Genomic DNA, 16,216 nt, shown 5'->3' on the forward strand with positions numbered 1-16,216 from the left:
CAGTTAATGAAGAGCCCTACAAAAATAATGCAAGTTCATGTTCAAAGAATATTTGCAATGGCTCTAACAGAGGACAGACTTAAGTCAGTGTATTTAATTATTAAAAGACTGCTACCAGTCTTTCAGAGTTTAATCTAATGTTGAAATATTGGAAATTCTCATACAAGAAAGTATAGGAAAAGCAAAGGATATTTCATCCATGGTTTCTAAAAAAAGACACACGAAAAGGCAACACATTTATTTTAAATTAAACACATCCTTTTAAATTAGAAAATCACTTTGCAGTGTAAACTACCACCTTAAAATATCTCATACTGAAGAAACCCTTTCTTCACAATCAATGCAAAGATTAAGATCCCTGGAAGAGAATTTTAAGCTCAGAATAAAGAAGGCAAAAACATCCAGAAACAGCAGCTAAACCAAGTGAAAGAAAGAGACACATTAGGTTTTGTGCTGCATATTAATATTCTTACGCACAATGTCTGTTCGGTGAAAATTCACAATACACTTCTTCCTCCCAGTATGACTGCAAAAAGGAGTAAACACATTCTGCATTCCTCAGTCCCAAATTCATGCTACCATCATGCACCATGACTTAATTTCGACCCGTATTCCTCTAACACATAAGTGAAAAACATAAATGACTTGTTTATCTGCACTCGAAATTGAGGAGGGGGTAAAAGCATTTTTTGGCTCCGGAGCCCAGGGGCTGATGCAAAGTCCCCACACCTCCAGAGGTCCTATGAATATGCACCCGACTTTGTGGAGACCCCCATTCAATGAATGCATCAGCCTCCTCCTCGGCTCCCTTGCCCGCCGCCCCCCACCCGCTTTGCAGCAGAAATGTGCCTGGGCTTTTTTACCCCAGCGATGGAGGATCCTCTTACCAGATGGAGTTCTTGATCCTGTGTTGCAGCGCGCTGGCCTCTGTCCCTGGCAGCCCGGGCACAAGGGCTGGCAAAGCCACCCCCGAGTTGGGGGCGCTGGGGGGAGGCTGCTGATGGGCATCAGGCTGCTGTGGTGGCGGCTGTTGTTGTTCCTCTGCCATCGCTGCTGGAGGGGGGGGAGGGAGGGAGGGAAGATGGGGGCGCGGGGAAGGGTGAGGGAAGAGACGGGGAGGGGAGGACGAAGGGGGAGAGGAGGAGGGGGGAGGGGAAGAGGAGGAGGAGGACGAGGACGAGGAGGAGGAGGAAGGAAGCTGGATAAGCTAGGCCTTTACCCCAGGGCTCGAGTGAGTCGCTTTCGCCTGCCGCCTGGGGGACATCACCGGGGAGACCGAGCGGCTCCTTACGGCCGGGGCGCTTCACCGCGGGAGAGGCATGGCGGCGCCCCTCAGCCCCCCGCCGCCGCCGCCGCCTCCTCCCGTCAGCGGCCGGGGCTTGGGGGGGGTGAGGAGGGGGCGTCTGAACACGAGGTGGGGGGGGCAGGGCTCCCCCAAATCCAAGGAGAACGGTTGCTCAGGGACCTGGCGGCCTGGCCTTCCTTTCTTGCCCCCGGGGCTTTCTACTCCGGGGGCCCCGCGCTGCTGCAGCCCCAGGCTCGGCTCCACGCCACTCCCCACGCCGCCGCCGCGGCCACCGCAGCCCTGCCAGCCCCGGAGGCAGCCCAGTGCGCGCAGCCGCACTGCGGCCCAGCGCAGACGGCAAAACACCTACCGCTCGGCCGCGGGGGGGGCGTGGACCAGGGTGTGCGGGATACGCGCGCGGGCGCGGGGGGCCGGGAGGGGGCCGCACGGGCGCGGAGGGCAGGCGCGGGCCAGCGGGGCCCGGAACGTGCGCCGCCGGGGCCGAGGAGGGAACTGGCCGAGCTGGTGGAGGAGAGCAGGAAAACGTGGGGGAGGTGCTGGCGAGAGAAAGAGAACTTGCGTGAGGAGGAGGAGGAGAAACCAAATTTAACATTTGGCGTGGAAATGGGATTTTTTTTTTTTTTTTTGCATCCTCCAAGCAAGTAAAGTGAAATCAATCAACATTATCCTCCCTCCCCTCGGCAAGTGAGGATTACTTTCTCCTTGGGTAAAGGAAGAGAACTGAAGCAGGTAAGAGCATAAGCTGACTTTTCAGAAGCCCCCAAAGAAGAACACCCGTTGGAATTAACCACCCTTTAGGTCATTCAGTCTTGAACGGAAATCGCGAGGCAGGAGCTGGGTTGAGTGCTCCTCGGTCGGGCATTCAAAGCCCTCCAAATCTGGCCCCACTTTAGCTATCCAATCATAGCTCCCTCCATCCCCGTGCAAGAACTCCCGGCTCCAATCAGTGAAGTCTCCATGCCATTCTCAATGCGCCGCAGACTCATTCTTCCTTCGTGCCTTTGCTCGTGCTCTTCCTCTCACCTCCCTCCCCACCCCACCCCCTTTCCTGGATTGCCCTCCCTCCTCCTCTATACCGCTCTCCAGCCAACCCAGGCTCTCGGGCACAGCTCAAGTCGCGGCTTGTCAGGGTCCCTGGCAGTCAAGGCCCCTGCTTGCCTCGGAAAGAAACGCGTGTAGTTCTCACAACATGGAGGCTCAGGCTCCAGCCACAAGCTCCTTCCTTCGGAGCCAGTTGAACCCCTGGACGTACTCTCTGCCCCCTCCCACGCTACTCATCCTTAAGAGCTAGCTTTGCCCACCAAGAGTAAGACTCCCTGCCAGAAACATGCAAGTCCCCTTTAAGAGCAGAAGAATTGGCTTTTCTAGGTGGGGCTGATCAGGGAGGCCTAAACTGCCTGGGTGTAGAAGACTACAGCCAAGGCCTCTGGCACCAGATGGAACAGCTGCTCAGCTCACACTGACCTTTCTATGGGCCTGTGGGTGTTATGAGCTCTTCTGCTTTAACTTTTCTGACAGTTTCTATCAGGTTTCTACCTGTCAGATTCTCTGGCCACTTTCCTGCAGTGCTTGGACTTTGGGCAGTGAGTCCCTGCCACCTTTTAGACTCCTCCTGGGTGGGGAATCTGATTGGCTTGGGTTTCTTGGCCTTTGGAGTTCTAGGTTCCCTGCCTTGGCCTAGAACCTTTTTGCTTTTGCACCACTGTGCCTTCAGGCCTGACTCACAGAAGCCACTCCCAGATTCACCCTGACTTCTTGCACGTGGTGGGAGCAGGAGGACTAGGAGGGAGGAAGGACACCTGTGTGCAAGACAGCTCCTCCATGAGGATTCTAAGCCCCTTGGATTCCTTTGCACCCTGAAGCCCACTGCACTGACTCTGCCACACAAACGAGCCCCCTTTTCCATAACCTAGGGTCACTGTTAGCCATTTTTAGAAAATATTAGTTGTTTGTGAATTCATTTTGCATATGGACCCTTGTGTTCTATGTAAAGACAGGCTTTTTTTCTGTACCAAATTGATAGACGTGGTGTGCACTAGACAGGAGCCTTGAAGAATGAAAATGGCTGATGTTGGCTGAGCACTTACACTGTGTAAGACCTAACACTTTCCATACATTGTCATCCCCAAATTGTATAATGTAGTACTAGTCTCCCTTTTTTACAGATGAACCAGAAGCTTAGCGAGGTTAACATTCTTAAAGTGACCCAAATAATAAATGAGGGAGCCAGGATTTGAATCCTGAAGTCTAATGCCAGAGCTTACAAGCCTTGGTGAAAATGAACTTATACTGAAAAACCTTGAATGCATATCTAAGCTGTATATCCATGGGGAAGATGGAGGGAGTAAAAAGGCATTGGGGAAAGTTGCAAAGTCCCCCAGGTTCTAATTTTTTTACCTTGCCAAGAGAGAATGATGGCTCCACGTTGCCACACCCTGGGAGGGGGAAACCCTAGGGAATAGGAGGTTCGTCCAAGAAGGGTAATGTATCTGAGACTGCCAAACGCCTTAAGAAAAGGAAGCTGAGAACCAAGACGTTTCTTTTAAAATTTACTACCGGGTGTCACACAGGCTGACTTCCCGAGTGCAATTTTTCAGTGTTTTATAGGTTCCATAAAAGAGCATGTCATCCCAGCAGCCACTAGAGGGCACAGCAGAGCCGCAACCCTGAACTGCCCTCTAGCGGCGGTGCTGACGAGAGGGCATTGTTGAGCCTGTGGGCCCTCAAGGGCCCACGGGGGATGGACATCTGGGACTCTTAGGTTCAACCAGCAATGAGAGGGGTCGCAGATAATGTCAGACTTAAGAGATCTTATTGCCAGAATGGACATCCTTGCAGGGAGGCTTTAAAGAGTCAGCCCCCACTGCTCACTTAAAATCTGGGAGTAGAGTGTGTGTTTTGTTACCGTCATCCGAGAGGGCGGTGAATGGAGTTATACCAGTAGAAACCTAAAAGAAATCTGTTGAAGTTATTCAAAATCTTGGGTGGGGACTCAAGCCAAACCCAGATACCTTGAGTAAAGGTGGCAGTGTAGCCATGGTGCTTCTGAAATTGTGTTTGCCCCCCTCTGGTTATGAAACTCAGTACTAAGGTCCCTCAGGGACCCAGAATCAATGTGGCTGATTTCCTCAGACCTTCAGTTTGACTCGGTGAGAAGTAGCGGAAAACATTATAGTGAACATGAACTTTCAAGAGAATACACTAAATTTTGAGCTTCTGTTTCTCAACCCTGAGGAGTATAAGTCTGTCCTCCCTGGGAAAGTGCACTCCCGTGGAAAATTTTGAGAAACACTGATGTAGTGGGGAAGAAAGACTCCAGTCTGGGAGTCAGAAAACCTGGGAATTCAAACCCTCTGTTTTCACCTCTATAGAAATGAAAATCATGACCTACCTCACGGGGTTATTATGAGAAACACATAAGGTGATACCTAAACCTAACAAGGGAAGTGCTATACACAGAGAAAGACAATCTATAAGGTGGGTCGTGTGCACCTCGAAGCCTTATTTTATCTTAGTGATCCCGGGACACAATTCCTTACTCCTGGGTGTTCATATTTGTTGAATTGAGTAGTTACCTAACCTTAATTTTCTTAGCCCAGTACATTATACCATCTTGCTCTCTTATGTCTAAACTTTGTCTCCTTTATGAAACTAAACTTTGTATACTGACCAGACTATAGTACATATGTTTATCATACATTTATTATACCCCATACATAAGAGTGTCAGGCATTGAAAATATAAATAAATAGATAGATAGGTAAGACCTGGTCCTAACTTGAAGTAGTTTACATTCTGGGGAGCAGAGAGACCTATTAATATATATTAGTTACACAAGATGAGTATAGTGGAGGGAGGGATTGGTCCTGCTCAAGGTAAAAGAGTTTTTGGAGAAGGCCTCTTGGCTATCGTTTGAATGGGGTCTCATCGGGTGAATAGAAGTTCAACAGGCAGTACACTGAGGGAAGATGGTTTCAGGTCAAGGAGCAGCATGAACACTGGTGTGAAGCCATGAAAGGGCACATGAGAGGAGTGCATAATGCAGAACCCAGTGTTAGCTCTGTGCTCAGATCCTTAATGGAGTGTATAGGGGAGGGAAAGGAGGGGAGGGAGACACAGCCCATTTTACTAAATGTTACTCTGTGTTATTAGTTACGATTGTTCTGACAAAATGAGGCCTCAAATAGGCTCATCGTTGGTTAATATTGGTTAAGTGCTTAAAGTGTACATTTAATTTCCACAAATTATGGTGGTTTACAGATGTGGAAAAGATCAGGTTCTACCCTCTTTTCCTTCCCCTCTTAAAAACAAAGGATTCCCTCATCCTCTTTTCCTTTATCATTACTTTCTCTGCCTTCTTCCATTGCAAACTTCTCCCTCTAGGAGCTGAAAGTAGAATATGTAATTACCTACATGTTATTATTTCAGGGAACAAGGAAGGAAGGCTTTCCATCTCCTAAAAAATCTTTCTCTGTATCAGAAAATGATGATTAATTTCTTTGGACTAAGCTCTTGTCTGTCAAAATGCATGTAGTACTAGGGGAGCTGATATGTTAAGTTCCAGTGCTGTAATGTAATTGAGTTTTCAGTCTTTTACTAGCATTAGAGGGAAGGAGGTGAAGGCAGTCAGGAGGAAGACAACAAAGAGGAAGCAAGATTACAGAAGAGGTTAGGTTGGAAGGTTCAAAACCAAGCGCATATTGGCAAATTTGGTTAAATTTTCTCCATGCCATACTTACTAATGTTAGTATGATGTGAAAATATGATTTCTCCTGTTAGAGCACAAATATTCTATTATGTCATCAAAACAATGGTTTGTTAAGGGGAAGTAGCCTAACTATTCAAATACGGGGTAAGGCAGCAAGGTGTTAACAACCCTGTCACTACCTGGCTATGTGACCCTATCTGTACCAGTCATTCTGTCAGGTCCCTTTACTTACTTCTGAGGATTATTGGGATAAAGTTCTCGTAATGTACTTGGCTCTTCAAGTGAAAGGTATTATGAAAATGAATGCGAGGTACTGCTTTGATTTCATTTAGAAATTTTCCACTGTTGTTACAATACACATGTTTATGTTGTGACCTGCATTCTCTTTATATGAAAGAAGGTTCAAGTTAATATCATCTGTCTGAATTTTAAAAGAAATGTTTACTTTTACTTGGGGCCAGAAAGGTCCCAAGTAGAAATTCGATATCTTGGAAATTCAGGCCAGCAGCAGCTATGAACAGAAGCCGGTAAAGGAAAAGCATATTTACCTAACCCTAAAAGTGACAGTAAAAAGACACTAGAGCCAGTCCTACAATGAGGAGGTCAGCACTGGTGCAGTCTGAACTGGTAGAGCCTAATCAGTAATCCACAAACTCATCATTCCTCAGTTCAAGACACATTTAAGTCCCTCTTACATACTAATTATTATGCTGAAACCACAGAAAGATTTAAAAATAAGTAAGTGGTAAGGGACTTCCCTGGTGGTCCAGTGTGTAAGACTCTGCGCTCCCAATGCAGGGGCCCCGGGTTCGATCCCTGGTCGGGGAACTAGATCCCACATGCATGCCGCAACTACGAATCCGCATGCCACAACTAAGAAGTTCGCATGCCGCAACTAAAGAGCCCACATGCCTCGACAAAGATCCTGCGTGCCACAGCTAAGACCCGGCACAGCCAAAATAAATAAATAAATTAAAAAAAATAAATATTAAAAAAAATACGTGGTAAATACAGTATTGTTTAATCTTCAAGAAGTTCATAATCTAATTGGAACATAGACATATCAGCCCACACATATTTTTAAACATGAAGTGAAAATGCAGGGGACAAACAAAAAAATAAGTGTGTGACAGGATAATTTATTGAGCTATTAATTTGGTTTATGTTCTCCTTATATTTTCCCTCCTCTCCATTCCAAACATGCTTCAAGGGAGTTGTGTGTTTCTAGGCAGAAAGAAGTTGACAGGAGCTCAATATTAGACCATTCCAGGGGGCACCACTCACATTGTAATTGAAGCCTCCTGGACCACAACTCCTTAGGATGCACTGTCAATGTTACCCCTGGAGTTGTGCCCAGCAATTTGCCTTCCAGGTTCCTTGCTCCTAGAGGGATTTTGCTAGGGGGTTCAAGAGGTAGGGGCATCTGGTGAGGGAAAGGAGGAAAGAGAGAGAAGGAAGGAGGGGTTGTGCGTAGGTGGAACTGTTGCAAAAGAAAAAATTTCCCAAACTGGAAAAGAGTCAAAGTTCAGGGTTGCAGTAGTGGAGACACCAGCCCTCTTTCCTCGATCACCCCAGACCTCAGATAGATGCATGGTGCCCTATGGAGGCTGGATCGCCCTGCCACTCTTGGTCTATGAGCAGAGCTGTTGCTTGGCTTCTAGGGACCATGTATCCCTGAACAATGAAGTTGTCAAAGTCCATCTTCCCCCATTTTCTGGGCTCAACATAAATCTTTCAGACTCTAGTGCATTTCTAGGGAGGAACGGAGGGAAGTCCAGTAATAACTGGGATTGGATTTCCTTCTACTTCAGTGGAATTAAGGCTGGGATCATTTAAGTCTGAGGTGAATTTAATTTGATTTAAACACAATAAAGAATCGTGACATTTCTTGCACGCCCAAATTTGTACTTACAGCTTTAAACCTAGCTAGTGGTGGATACTATATATGAAGCAGTGTTAAGCGAGATGTGTAAGATTAAGCATCACAGTGAATGGCACAGCTAACAACTGCTGAGGGAGTTAAGAGAAGGCAAAGAGCAAATGGAGTTAAAGTAAAAGGAGGTGCCTTCACGGAGGGCTTCGGACAGAGTTGGAGTGTAAGGAAAGGGAAGAAGTTTATGAAAGTGGGAGAAAGAATGGCAGCAAGCCAGAAGGGAAAAGTAGTGTGAACAGAAGCAGGAAAATCAGCATGACTAAAGAGACAAACAGGAGACTGGCCTAACCGGAGTGAATAGCTGATGATAAAGGTTGCGCTGGGTACCAAATTCCAAATCTCTGCTTCTGTCCTCGCTGTATAAGGCAGGGTTGTATCAGAGAACAACCAGTAGAATATATTATAAATTTCTTGTAATGTTCATTATGATCACATATTTATCACAATATTTATTGTAATTATTCTATTATATAATTTAAAGGAACTGGCTTGCCTGATTGTGCCGGTTAATAGGTCCGAACTCTGTAAGACAGGCCAGCAGGCTGACAGGCCAGAAACTCTTGGGCAGGAACAGGCACTGCAGTTTACAGGTGGCATTTCTTCTTCCTTAGGAAAAATCTTAGTTTTGCTCTTAAGGCCTTTCACTTGATTAGATGGAGCCCACCCAGAATATCAAGGATAACCTCCTTTACTTAAAGTCAAATGATTGTAGATGTTAACCACATCTAACAGAATTCCTTCACAGCAACACCTAGGTTAGCATTTAATTGAATAACTGGTACATTAGCCTAGTCAAGTTGACACATAAAACTAACAATCACATTCACTACACTCTATGTCATCCCTCATGTATTTGAGAAGAGGAGGAAGTCTTCGGACTTTCTTCTTAGGAACCTCAGGAAAGAGCCTTTCCTATGAAGGAGGCCAACTTGTGTCCTTTCCTTGGGTATATTTATTTTCTTTGCTCTTTTTTGTATATAAATATACATACTCCCAGGAACTTCCTGTTTTTCTTCATCCTTCCCTCCCGCCCCCCATTACCTGAAGTTGTACCAAGTAAGAATTGTGGTTTGATGTTAGTATGGGTTTTTTTTCTAATCTTTTGTTTTTTGTTTTTCCTATTTATAGTGCCTCTAATGTACCTATTAGCATCATTCTCCTGAGTTGGCCAAGCCCTCAGGTTTCTGCCTTCTGTAGCTACCTTCTAAAGGGCTCAGCTGATGTAAGCCTCCATCCTTTTCACCTGTAACCCTGGGTCTGTGGTTGGAACAGGGCTCAGCATCCAACATAAGGGCAACCAATCCCCTGGCTGGACAGTGACCTGTGAGCTGGCTAAATATAAGGTCTTTGTTCAAGGAAGAGGTTAGTAATTAATTAACAAATTGATTCCTTTCTTGGAGAATATGAATATGATAAGGAGAGACAGTTAGGCAGTTGGCGGTAAAAAAAAAAATAAAGTAGCTAAGAGACACAAGAGAGGCAGACCTCAGAAACCATTAGGCAGCAGCAACCAGTCGAGGGAATAAGTAAGAGGCAACTGTGAGAAGACAAGCAGAAAAGGCTTTCAGAAGATAAGATAGTTGCTTAGTAATGGTAGGAGCAATAGGCCCAGAGGTGGATAGAAACTGAGGAGGTTTTTTGATGGAGCTCCAGAGTAAGAGGGCACAAATGAGGAAGAGCAGATTATTGGCCAGGCCTTGGGGAAATCCAGAATAACTGACCAGAAACCCAGGAGCAGACTTATAAGTGACTTCATACAGACTTGAAGAGAGCTAGGGAACTAAAAGTCCATTTAGGTTCCAATGCAATTCTAGCAAGTGGTTTATTTCCTCAGATCCCCAGGAGAAGGTTTCCATTGCTACCTTACTTTAGGGTGGGTCTCTCTCTTCCAAAAGATTCTTACACATGCGGTTATGGTCCTGACCATCTGAAGGGCTCAATTAAATGTCAAGAATTGCGTCCTCTTGAAAGTCTTACCTTATCCATTCCTCATCTCACCCGCACCCAGGTTGAGTTAGCTGTCCCTTTTCTGTGGTCCTTTAGGACCTCACACAGCCTTATGTCACAGACACTATCTCATTGTATGGTAATTGTAGGTTTACTTGTCAATTTCTTGTACCTACCCTCCCCACCGTTGGCTCCAAGTACTGTGAACTGTATGTGGTTAGGATGTATGTTTTTATTCTTTTCTGTATCTCCTACATATAGTACAGTCCCTACCATAAAGTAGCCAAATAATAAATGTTTGTTGAATTGAATTATTGAATTAGAGAGAGCTCCTTTTGTTTAGGCCAAGAAAAAAAAAAAAAGGCAGAATGCAGGAAAAAGCAGAATGGGCTAATAAGAAAACTCAATAGCTTGTCCGTAATGATAGTGCAGGTACTAAGAACTTAGTTAATTCATACTTAAAGTTCATGTCTCTGTGACTATATAAAAATTTCCCAAGCAGCCAAATTTTGTCTGTTCAGCTAGACATCTGGTGCTATGATTCTCCAGTTTTAAAGGTACTTTGGCCAGCCCTCTTCCTTTTAAGGAGAAGAGTCAGCTACGTTCTCCGTTCAGCCTCCAGTTTCTCATCTGAATTCAGATCCACACTCTTGGACAGGCCAGGCTTGAGGCTCACTCTCAGGGACATCCCCTGGGCTTCGGAGCTGAGAATCCAGGACCCAAATCCCAGCCATACCCCTTGCCACTTTTGTAGTCCCAGACAAGTCCCTCACAACTCTCTGAGCCTCGGTTTTGAAGTGGTAGAATTGGGGAAATAGGACTCCCTTACATAGTTATGCTGAATGTTTGATGAAAAATATTTGTGAAAATACCTAGCACAATGTTTTATACTTAGTAAGAGCCAAATAAATGTGAATTTCCTGTATATGTTATTCCTGAGGAGGTAGAGAAGGGAAGGGAAGACATAGGATGATGGTGGAGGACAAGGACCTTGACAGTGACTGGGGCCCTGAAAATCAAAAGGGCCAGCAGCCGAGGGACTGTGTGCCACCACTTGAAAATCTGATAAAGCACAGGTCTTAGTCATCCAAAGCCACACTGCACCTGAGGCAGCTGCCACAGGAGATTTTTTGATCAGAGTGTGGAAGGACATTCAAACCCTGCCAGGCTGAAATTGGGGCACAGTTGATAGTGAGATAGGCATCATTAATGGCAAGGGAAAAAGTTTTTGCCTACACCAAGCAGAGAAAATTTTGAGATTCATCTAATGCTGTCTCAGAGAGCTCTGAGAATGTACACAGGCAACCCCTGCAAATAAACCCAACACTGGAAATGGAGAAAGAAGGGAAGGTGTTAATAATCAATTGAGGAATCTCAGAGTTCTCATAGGAATATCACATCCATATGTATCCCTTCTGAGGTCCCGAAAGAAAGCCCAATGAGACCAGCTACTCTTCCCAGGGACTTAAGAGCCCAGATAATGTGTGTGTGTGTGATTGAGGGAGAGGGGCGTCAGGGTTTATGTTTTCCAGCTGCTCTAGATAGAGCAGGATTAAAAACTGTTAAAGTTAGCTCATAAACAGGCTAACTGAACAGGCTGCTTGGCAGGCAGGGATTGAGGTATGGCAGGATGGGGGTAGCATTCCAAAACAGGATGAGCTTGTGAGTCAGATTTTTCTGACTGAAAATGTCACAGATGTCACCGATTGCTGCCTAATGTGTCATTTGTTATCGGGCAGAAAATGTGGCTAAATGAATACAGCTCTGCAGCAACCGGTGTCTCCCACCCCCATGAAGGAACACTTTTTTTTTTTTTTTAAAGAAAATTCTTTTTCTTTTTAAAAAATTAATTAATTACTTAATTTTTGGCTGTGTTGGGTCTTCGTTTCTGTGCGAGGGCTTTCTCTAGTTGCGGCAGGCGGGGGCCACTCTTCATCGCGGTGCGCGGGCCTCTCACTATTGCGGCCTCTCTTGTTGCGGAGCACAGGCTCCAGACGCGCAGGCTCAGTAGTTGTGGCTCACGGGCCCAGTTGCTCCGCGGCATGTGGGATCTTCCCAGACCAGGGCTCGAACCCGTGTCCCCTGCATTGGCAGGCGGATTCTCAACCACTGCACCACCAGGGAAGCCCAAGGAACACTTTTTAATTGAATGGACCACCCAATCTATTTTTAAAGGCAAGTGACTCAAGACTAAGTACCCCTTTTCACTCTAGTTGGTGAACATCGTTTTCTCATTTCGAGTCCCCTCAGAGATGCTGTTGGAGTAGGGCTTCAATGTTCTTTCTGTGTCGTAGATGCTCTTTCTGAGTATATTTTTAAATGTTTTGAAATTTTAAAAATGGTAAGATATAAGTTACCACCCACAAATAAATTATATTTAATGGTGTTTTGAAAGAGTTAGTTTTAAAATCCTGTGTATGAAGATTAAATCAAGACATCAGACTGAAGGAAGCTTACCTCTACCAAATCTTATGAAATGACAGAAAAGGTTGAGAGATGGGGGAAAGGGGAAGGGGGAGAGGAATAATTGGTAACAGGACTGGGGACAAAAAAGTGTCATCAGTGTATCAGAAAATTTGGAAAATTTTCTTGGAAAAACAAATTAGGGCACCTGAACCTCAAATAATCCTAAGCTTAAGACTGCTAAAGGAGTAGAAGCAATTTCAGGGCTGCTCCCATCTCAGAAAGAGCAGATTCAGTGCGTAGAGGGTGCTAGCATAATGACCAGAGCAATGAATAAAGACATAGCAGTTGGAGCAGCTGGTCTGCTGATCTCCTTCCCTTTTCCTGCTTAGAATTGTCCACAGATTAAAGCAGTGAGCCTGTGGGTCCTGGGAGCCAAAGATAGAATAATAGCAATGGACTCCAGGAGGGACAGGGAGACCCCTCGCTCTGAAATCACTCTGCCCAGCAGTATGTCCTTCCCTTCTCCTATAATCATCAGAGTCAACCCACATTAAGCAGAAGTAGAGCACTAAAAGGAATTTTCATTTACAAAGTAAAAGATTAATCAACATAAGAATAACACAAGTACGTAGAGGCACCAAACTCAGTAAATACTGAAATAATACCTGTGGAAAGATAAATGAAACGATAAGTATAAATTTCATCTTATTTTAAGAAAAATATAACTGTAAGTAAAATATAAGTAAAATATAAATATATTATATAAATATAATATATAAATATATTATAAAATATATATTATATAATATATAATATATATTATATATTTATATTAAAATATAAATATATTATAAAATATAAAGTAAAATATATACTTATTTTACTTTTAAGTAAAATATATACTTATAAATGCTACAAATAAACAATTATCTTCAAAGAGATTAGGACATTATTACATTAGTGGAAAGGAAGCAAACAGTGATCTTAGGGGTTAAAAACATGATTTTCAAAATAAGAAAACTCAGCAGACGTGTATCACCAATTGAAATTCCTTGAAAGGATAACTGACTTTTGGATGAATTTTAATAAAATAAATAATGAATCCAAGAAAGATGAAGATATTCAAGAAACAGTGGAAAGGAAAGAAACTAGTTAACTTGTCTAATTATGGCCTGTGTTTAAAAATTAGTAACATAAAATTAAAATCTAGATTAGATGCTGGCAGACTTTTTCTGTAAAAGATCAGAGAGTAAATATTTTCAGCTTTGTGGTCCATACAGACTCTGTCTTAACTACTCAGCTCTGCTGCTATAGTGTGAAAGCAGCCATAGATAATATGTAATTGAATGGGCCTGTTTGTGTTCCAATAAAACTTTATTTACAAAACAGGCAGCAGGACAGATTTAGCCTGCCTGCCACCCCTGTTTTGGATGAATGCAACATAAAGATGGCAGAGACAAGGTGTGATGAAGAGATAAGAGGGAAGTTCTAAAAGTGTGTAAAACACACACACACACAACCAGATGGCAGGGAAAAAGTCAAATCATCAGTAATCACAGTATGTGACAAATGGATACAATTTCCTAAATAAAGACAGAAAAATCTCAAAATCTTTAAAATAACAACGTGTCTAGTCAGAAGGTATTTAGAAGAAATACATCTAAAAAGAAAGTTGAAAATAAAAGAACATACAAAGATAAATAAGCCAAATAACTAAAAATAGATAACAAGTATGGTAATATTAATGTTAGACCAAAAAAGAAGAATTTGATGTAAAGAGGATTTGACAAGATAAAGAACATTTATGTTGATGAAAAATACAATTCCATAAGAAGGTCAATTAATAATGAACCTTTACAAACCTAACAATATAACATCAAAAGTCATGTTTATAATATAACGTATAAAGTTAAAACTGATAGAAATACAGGTAGTGATGAAAAATACACAGCTATTTTGGAAGACTTCAACTCAGAAATTGACAGATCAAGTAGGAAAAAAGGAAGCAAGTGTAGTGAGGATTTGAATAACACAATAAAGAAACTTGACTGAATAGGTGTAAAGGACTATACACAATAAATGGTGAATGCATAATCTCTTCAAACACACATGCAACATTAACTACTTTCTAAAACAAAGAAAGAAAAGAAAATGTTAATAAATTCCCAGATAAGAAATCATTCAGGTCACATTCTTTGATCACACTGCAATACAATTTGGAGTTAGTACAAAAGAATACAATTTTTATAACTTGGAAATAAAAAACCCACACCTTTAAATAACTTTAACTTAGAATAACTTTAATGAAAAGAAATGTAAAATGAAGCTATCAATTATTTAAAAATAACAATACCAAAAATTTATTAAACATTACTATACAACCAGCTTTGTGCTAAGTGATCCACCTGGATTGTCTCATTTTATTATCACAATAATCCTGAGAAGTTGATTCCATTATCATCTCATTTCACAGATGAAGAACTGAAACACAAAGCTCTGTTAAATAACCTGCCCAAGGGCACATAGTCCATAGATGACAGAGTTGGGATTTGAACCTAGATAGTATAGTCCAGAGCCAGTATATTTAACTGCTACAACGAGAAGAACAATGAGATCAATACAATTCAAAATCTATACATACTCAGAGAAAACTTATAGCCCTGGATGCATACATTAGAAAATAGGAAAAGACTGAATGGAAGTAAATCGTGCATACAGTTCAAGAAGCTAAAGGAAGAAAAATTAAAATATATAAGGAAAGTATTACTAAAGAAAAAACCAGAAATGCATGAAATAAGGAGTAGAGTTAATCTGAATAAAATTAAAACTGATCATCTGAAAAGAACCAAAAATATCAAAAGTCTAGAATGTTTAATCAAGGTTAAAAAAAAAAAGAATTATCAACCTTTGAAATAAGAAAGGGACACTATAAGTATAGAGTAGATTCTAAAAAATCTGAGATGAATACTAACTTTAAGATAATAAATTAGAAAATTCTAGATTAAAATAATTTCTGGAAAATAGAAATCACCAAAATTGACCCATGAAGAAATAGTCACCTTAAAACAACAAACAACAACAATAAAAACAATGAGAGCATTGAAAAGGTAGTCAAAGCTCTCTCATAAAAGGTCACCAAACAAAGATGGTTCTATAACTAAGGAACAAATAATCCCTATGGTATATTAATTAGTTAATCCAAAGCATGGAAAAAATAGAAAGTTTTCTAACTCATTTACATTGGAGCTGACATGGCCTGAATTTTAAAACTGGCAAGAAAAGTGTACACTCACTTATGAACACATATACAGATATCTTAAGTATTAGTATTAGTAAAGTGAATCCAGAAATGTATTTTTTAAATGTCGTAACTAAGAAGGATTTATCTAAGCTATTCAAGGCTGATTCAAAATTCAAAATATATTAATGCAAATCGTTACATTCAAAATAAAAAAAAATATTAAGAGATGCAAAAGACGTTTGATACCATTTGACATCTATTTTTTTTTAACATCTTTATTGGAGTATAATTGCTTTACAATGTTGTGTTAGTTTCTGCTGTATAACAAAGTGAATCAGCTATATGTATACATGTATCCCCATATCCCCTTCCTCTTGCGTCTCCCTCCCACTCTCCCTACCCCACCCCTTTAGGTGGTCACAAAGCACAGAAGCCTGTGCTATGCAGCTACTTCCCACTAGCTATCTGTTTTACATTTGGTAGTGTATATATGTCCATGCCACTCTTTCACTTCGTCCCAGCTTACCCTTCCCCCACCCCGTGTCCTCAAGTCCATTCTCTACGTCTGCGTCTTTATCCTGTCCTGCCCCTAGGTTGGTTAGAAAGCAAACCACTTTTGCAAACCAGAAATAGAAACTTCTCTGTTTTAATGAAAGATATCTGCATACACAAGCA

General features: G+C 42.3%; 2 protein-coding genes across 7 annotated transcripts in view; one reads left to right on the top strand and one right to left on the bottom strand.

Annotated features, from left to right (window-relative positions):
• RFX7 (regulatory factor X7) overlaps positions 1–1,761 on the bottom strand; it is a 152,365-nt gene extending 150,604 nt beyond the window's left edge. The window contains exons 1-2 of one of the 3 annotated variants that reach the window (XM_068552026.1): positions 1,656–1,761; positions 888–1,050 (exon numbers count right to left, since the gene is read on the bottom strand). In XM_068552026.1, coding sequence (XP_068408127.1) covers positions 888–1,048 — 161 coding nt within the window. In that variant the 5' untranslated portion in view covers positions 1,049–1,050; positions 1,656–1,761. The other 2 variants (XM_068552017.1, XM_068552007.1) reach the window with 2 other exon arrangements.
• TEX9 (testis expressed 9) overlaps positions 1,172–16,216 on the top strand; it is a 227,406-nt gene continuing 212,361 nt past the window's right edge. For 2 of the 4 annotated variants that reach the window (XM_068552083.1, XM_068552103.1), the window contains exons 1-2: positions 1,172–1,231; positions 1,945–2,035. The gene's annotated coding sequence lies outside the window, so the exon portion shown is untranslated. The remainder of the gene's footprint in view (positions 1,232–1,944; positions 2,036–16,216) is intronic. The other 2 variants (XM_068552111.1, XM_068552093.1) reach the window with 2 other exon arrangements.

This window comes from Eschrichtius robustus, chromosome 1, assembly GCF_028021215.1.
Source record: "Eschrichtius robustus isolate mEscRob2 chromosome 1, mEscRob2.pri, whole genome shotgun sequence".
NCBI lineage: Eukaryota > Metazoa > Chordata > Mammalia > Artiodactyla > Eschrichtiidae > Eschrichtius > Eschrichtius robustus.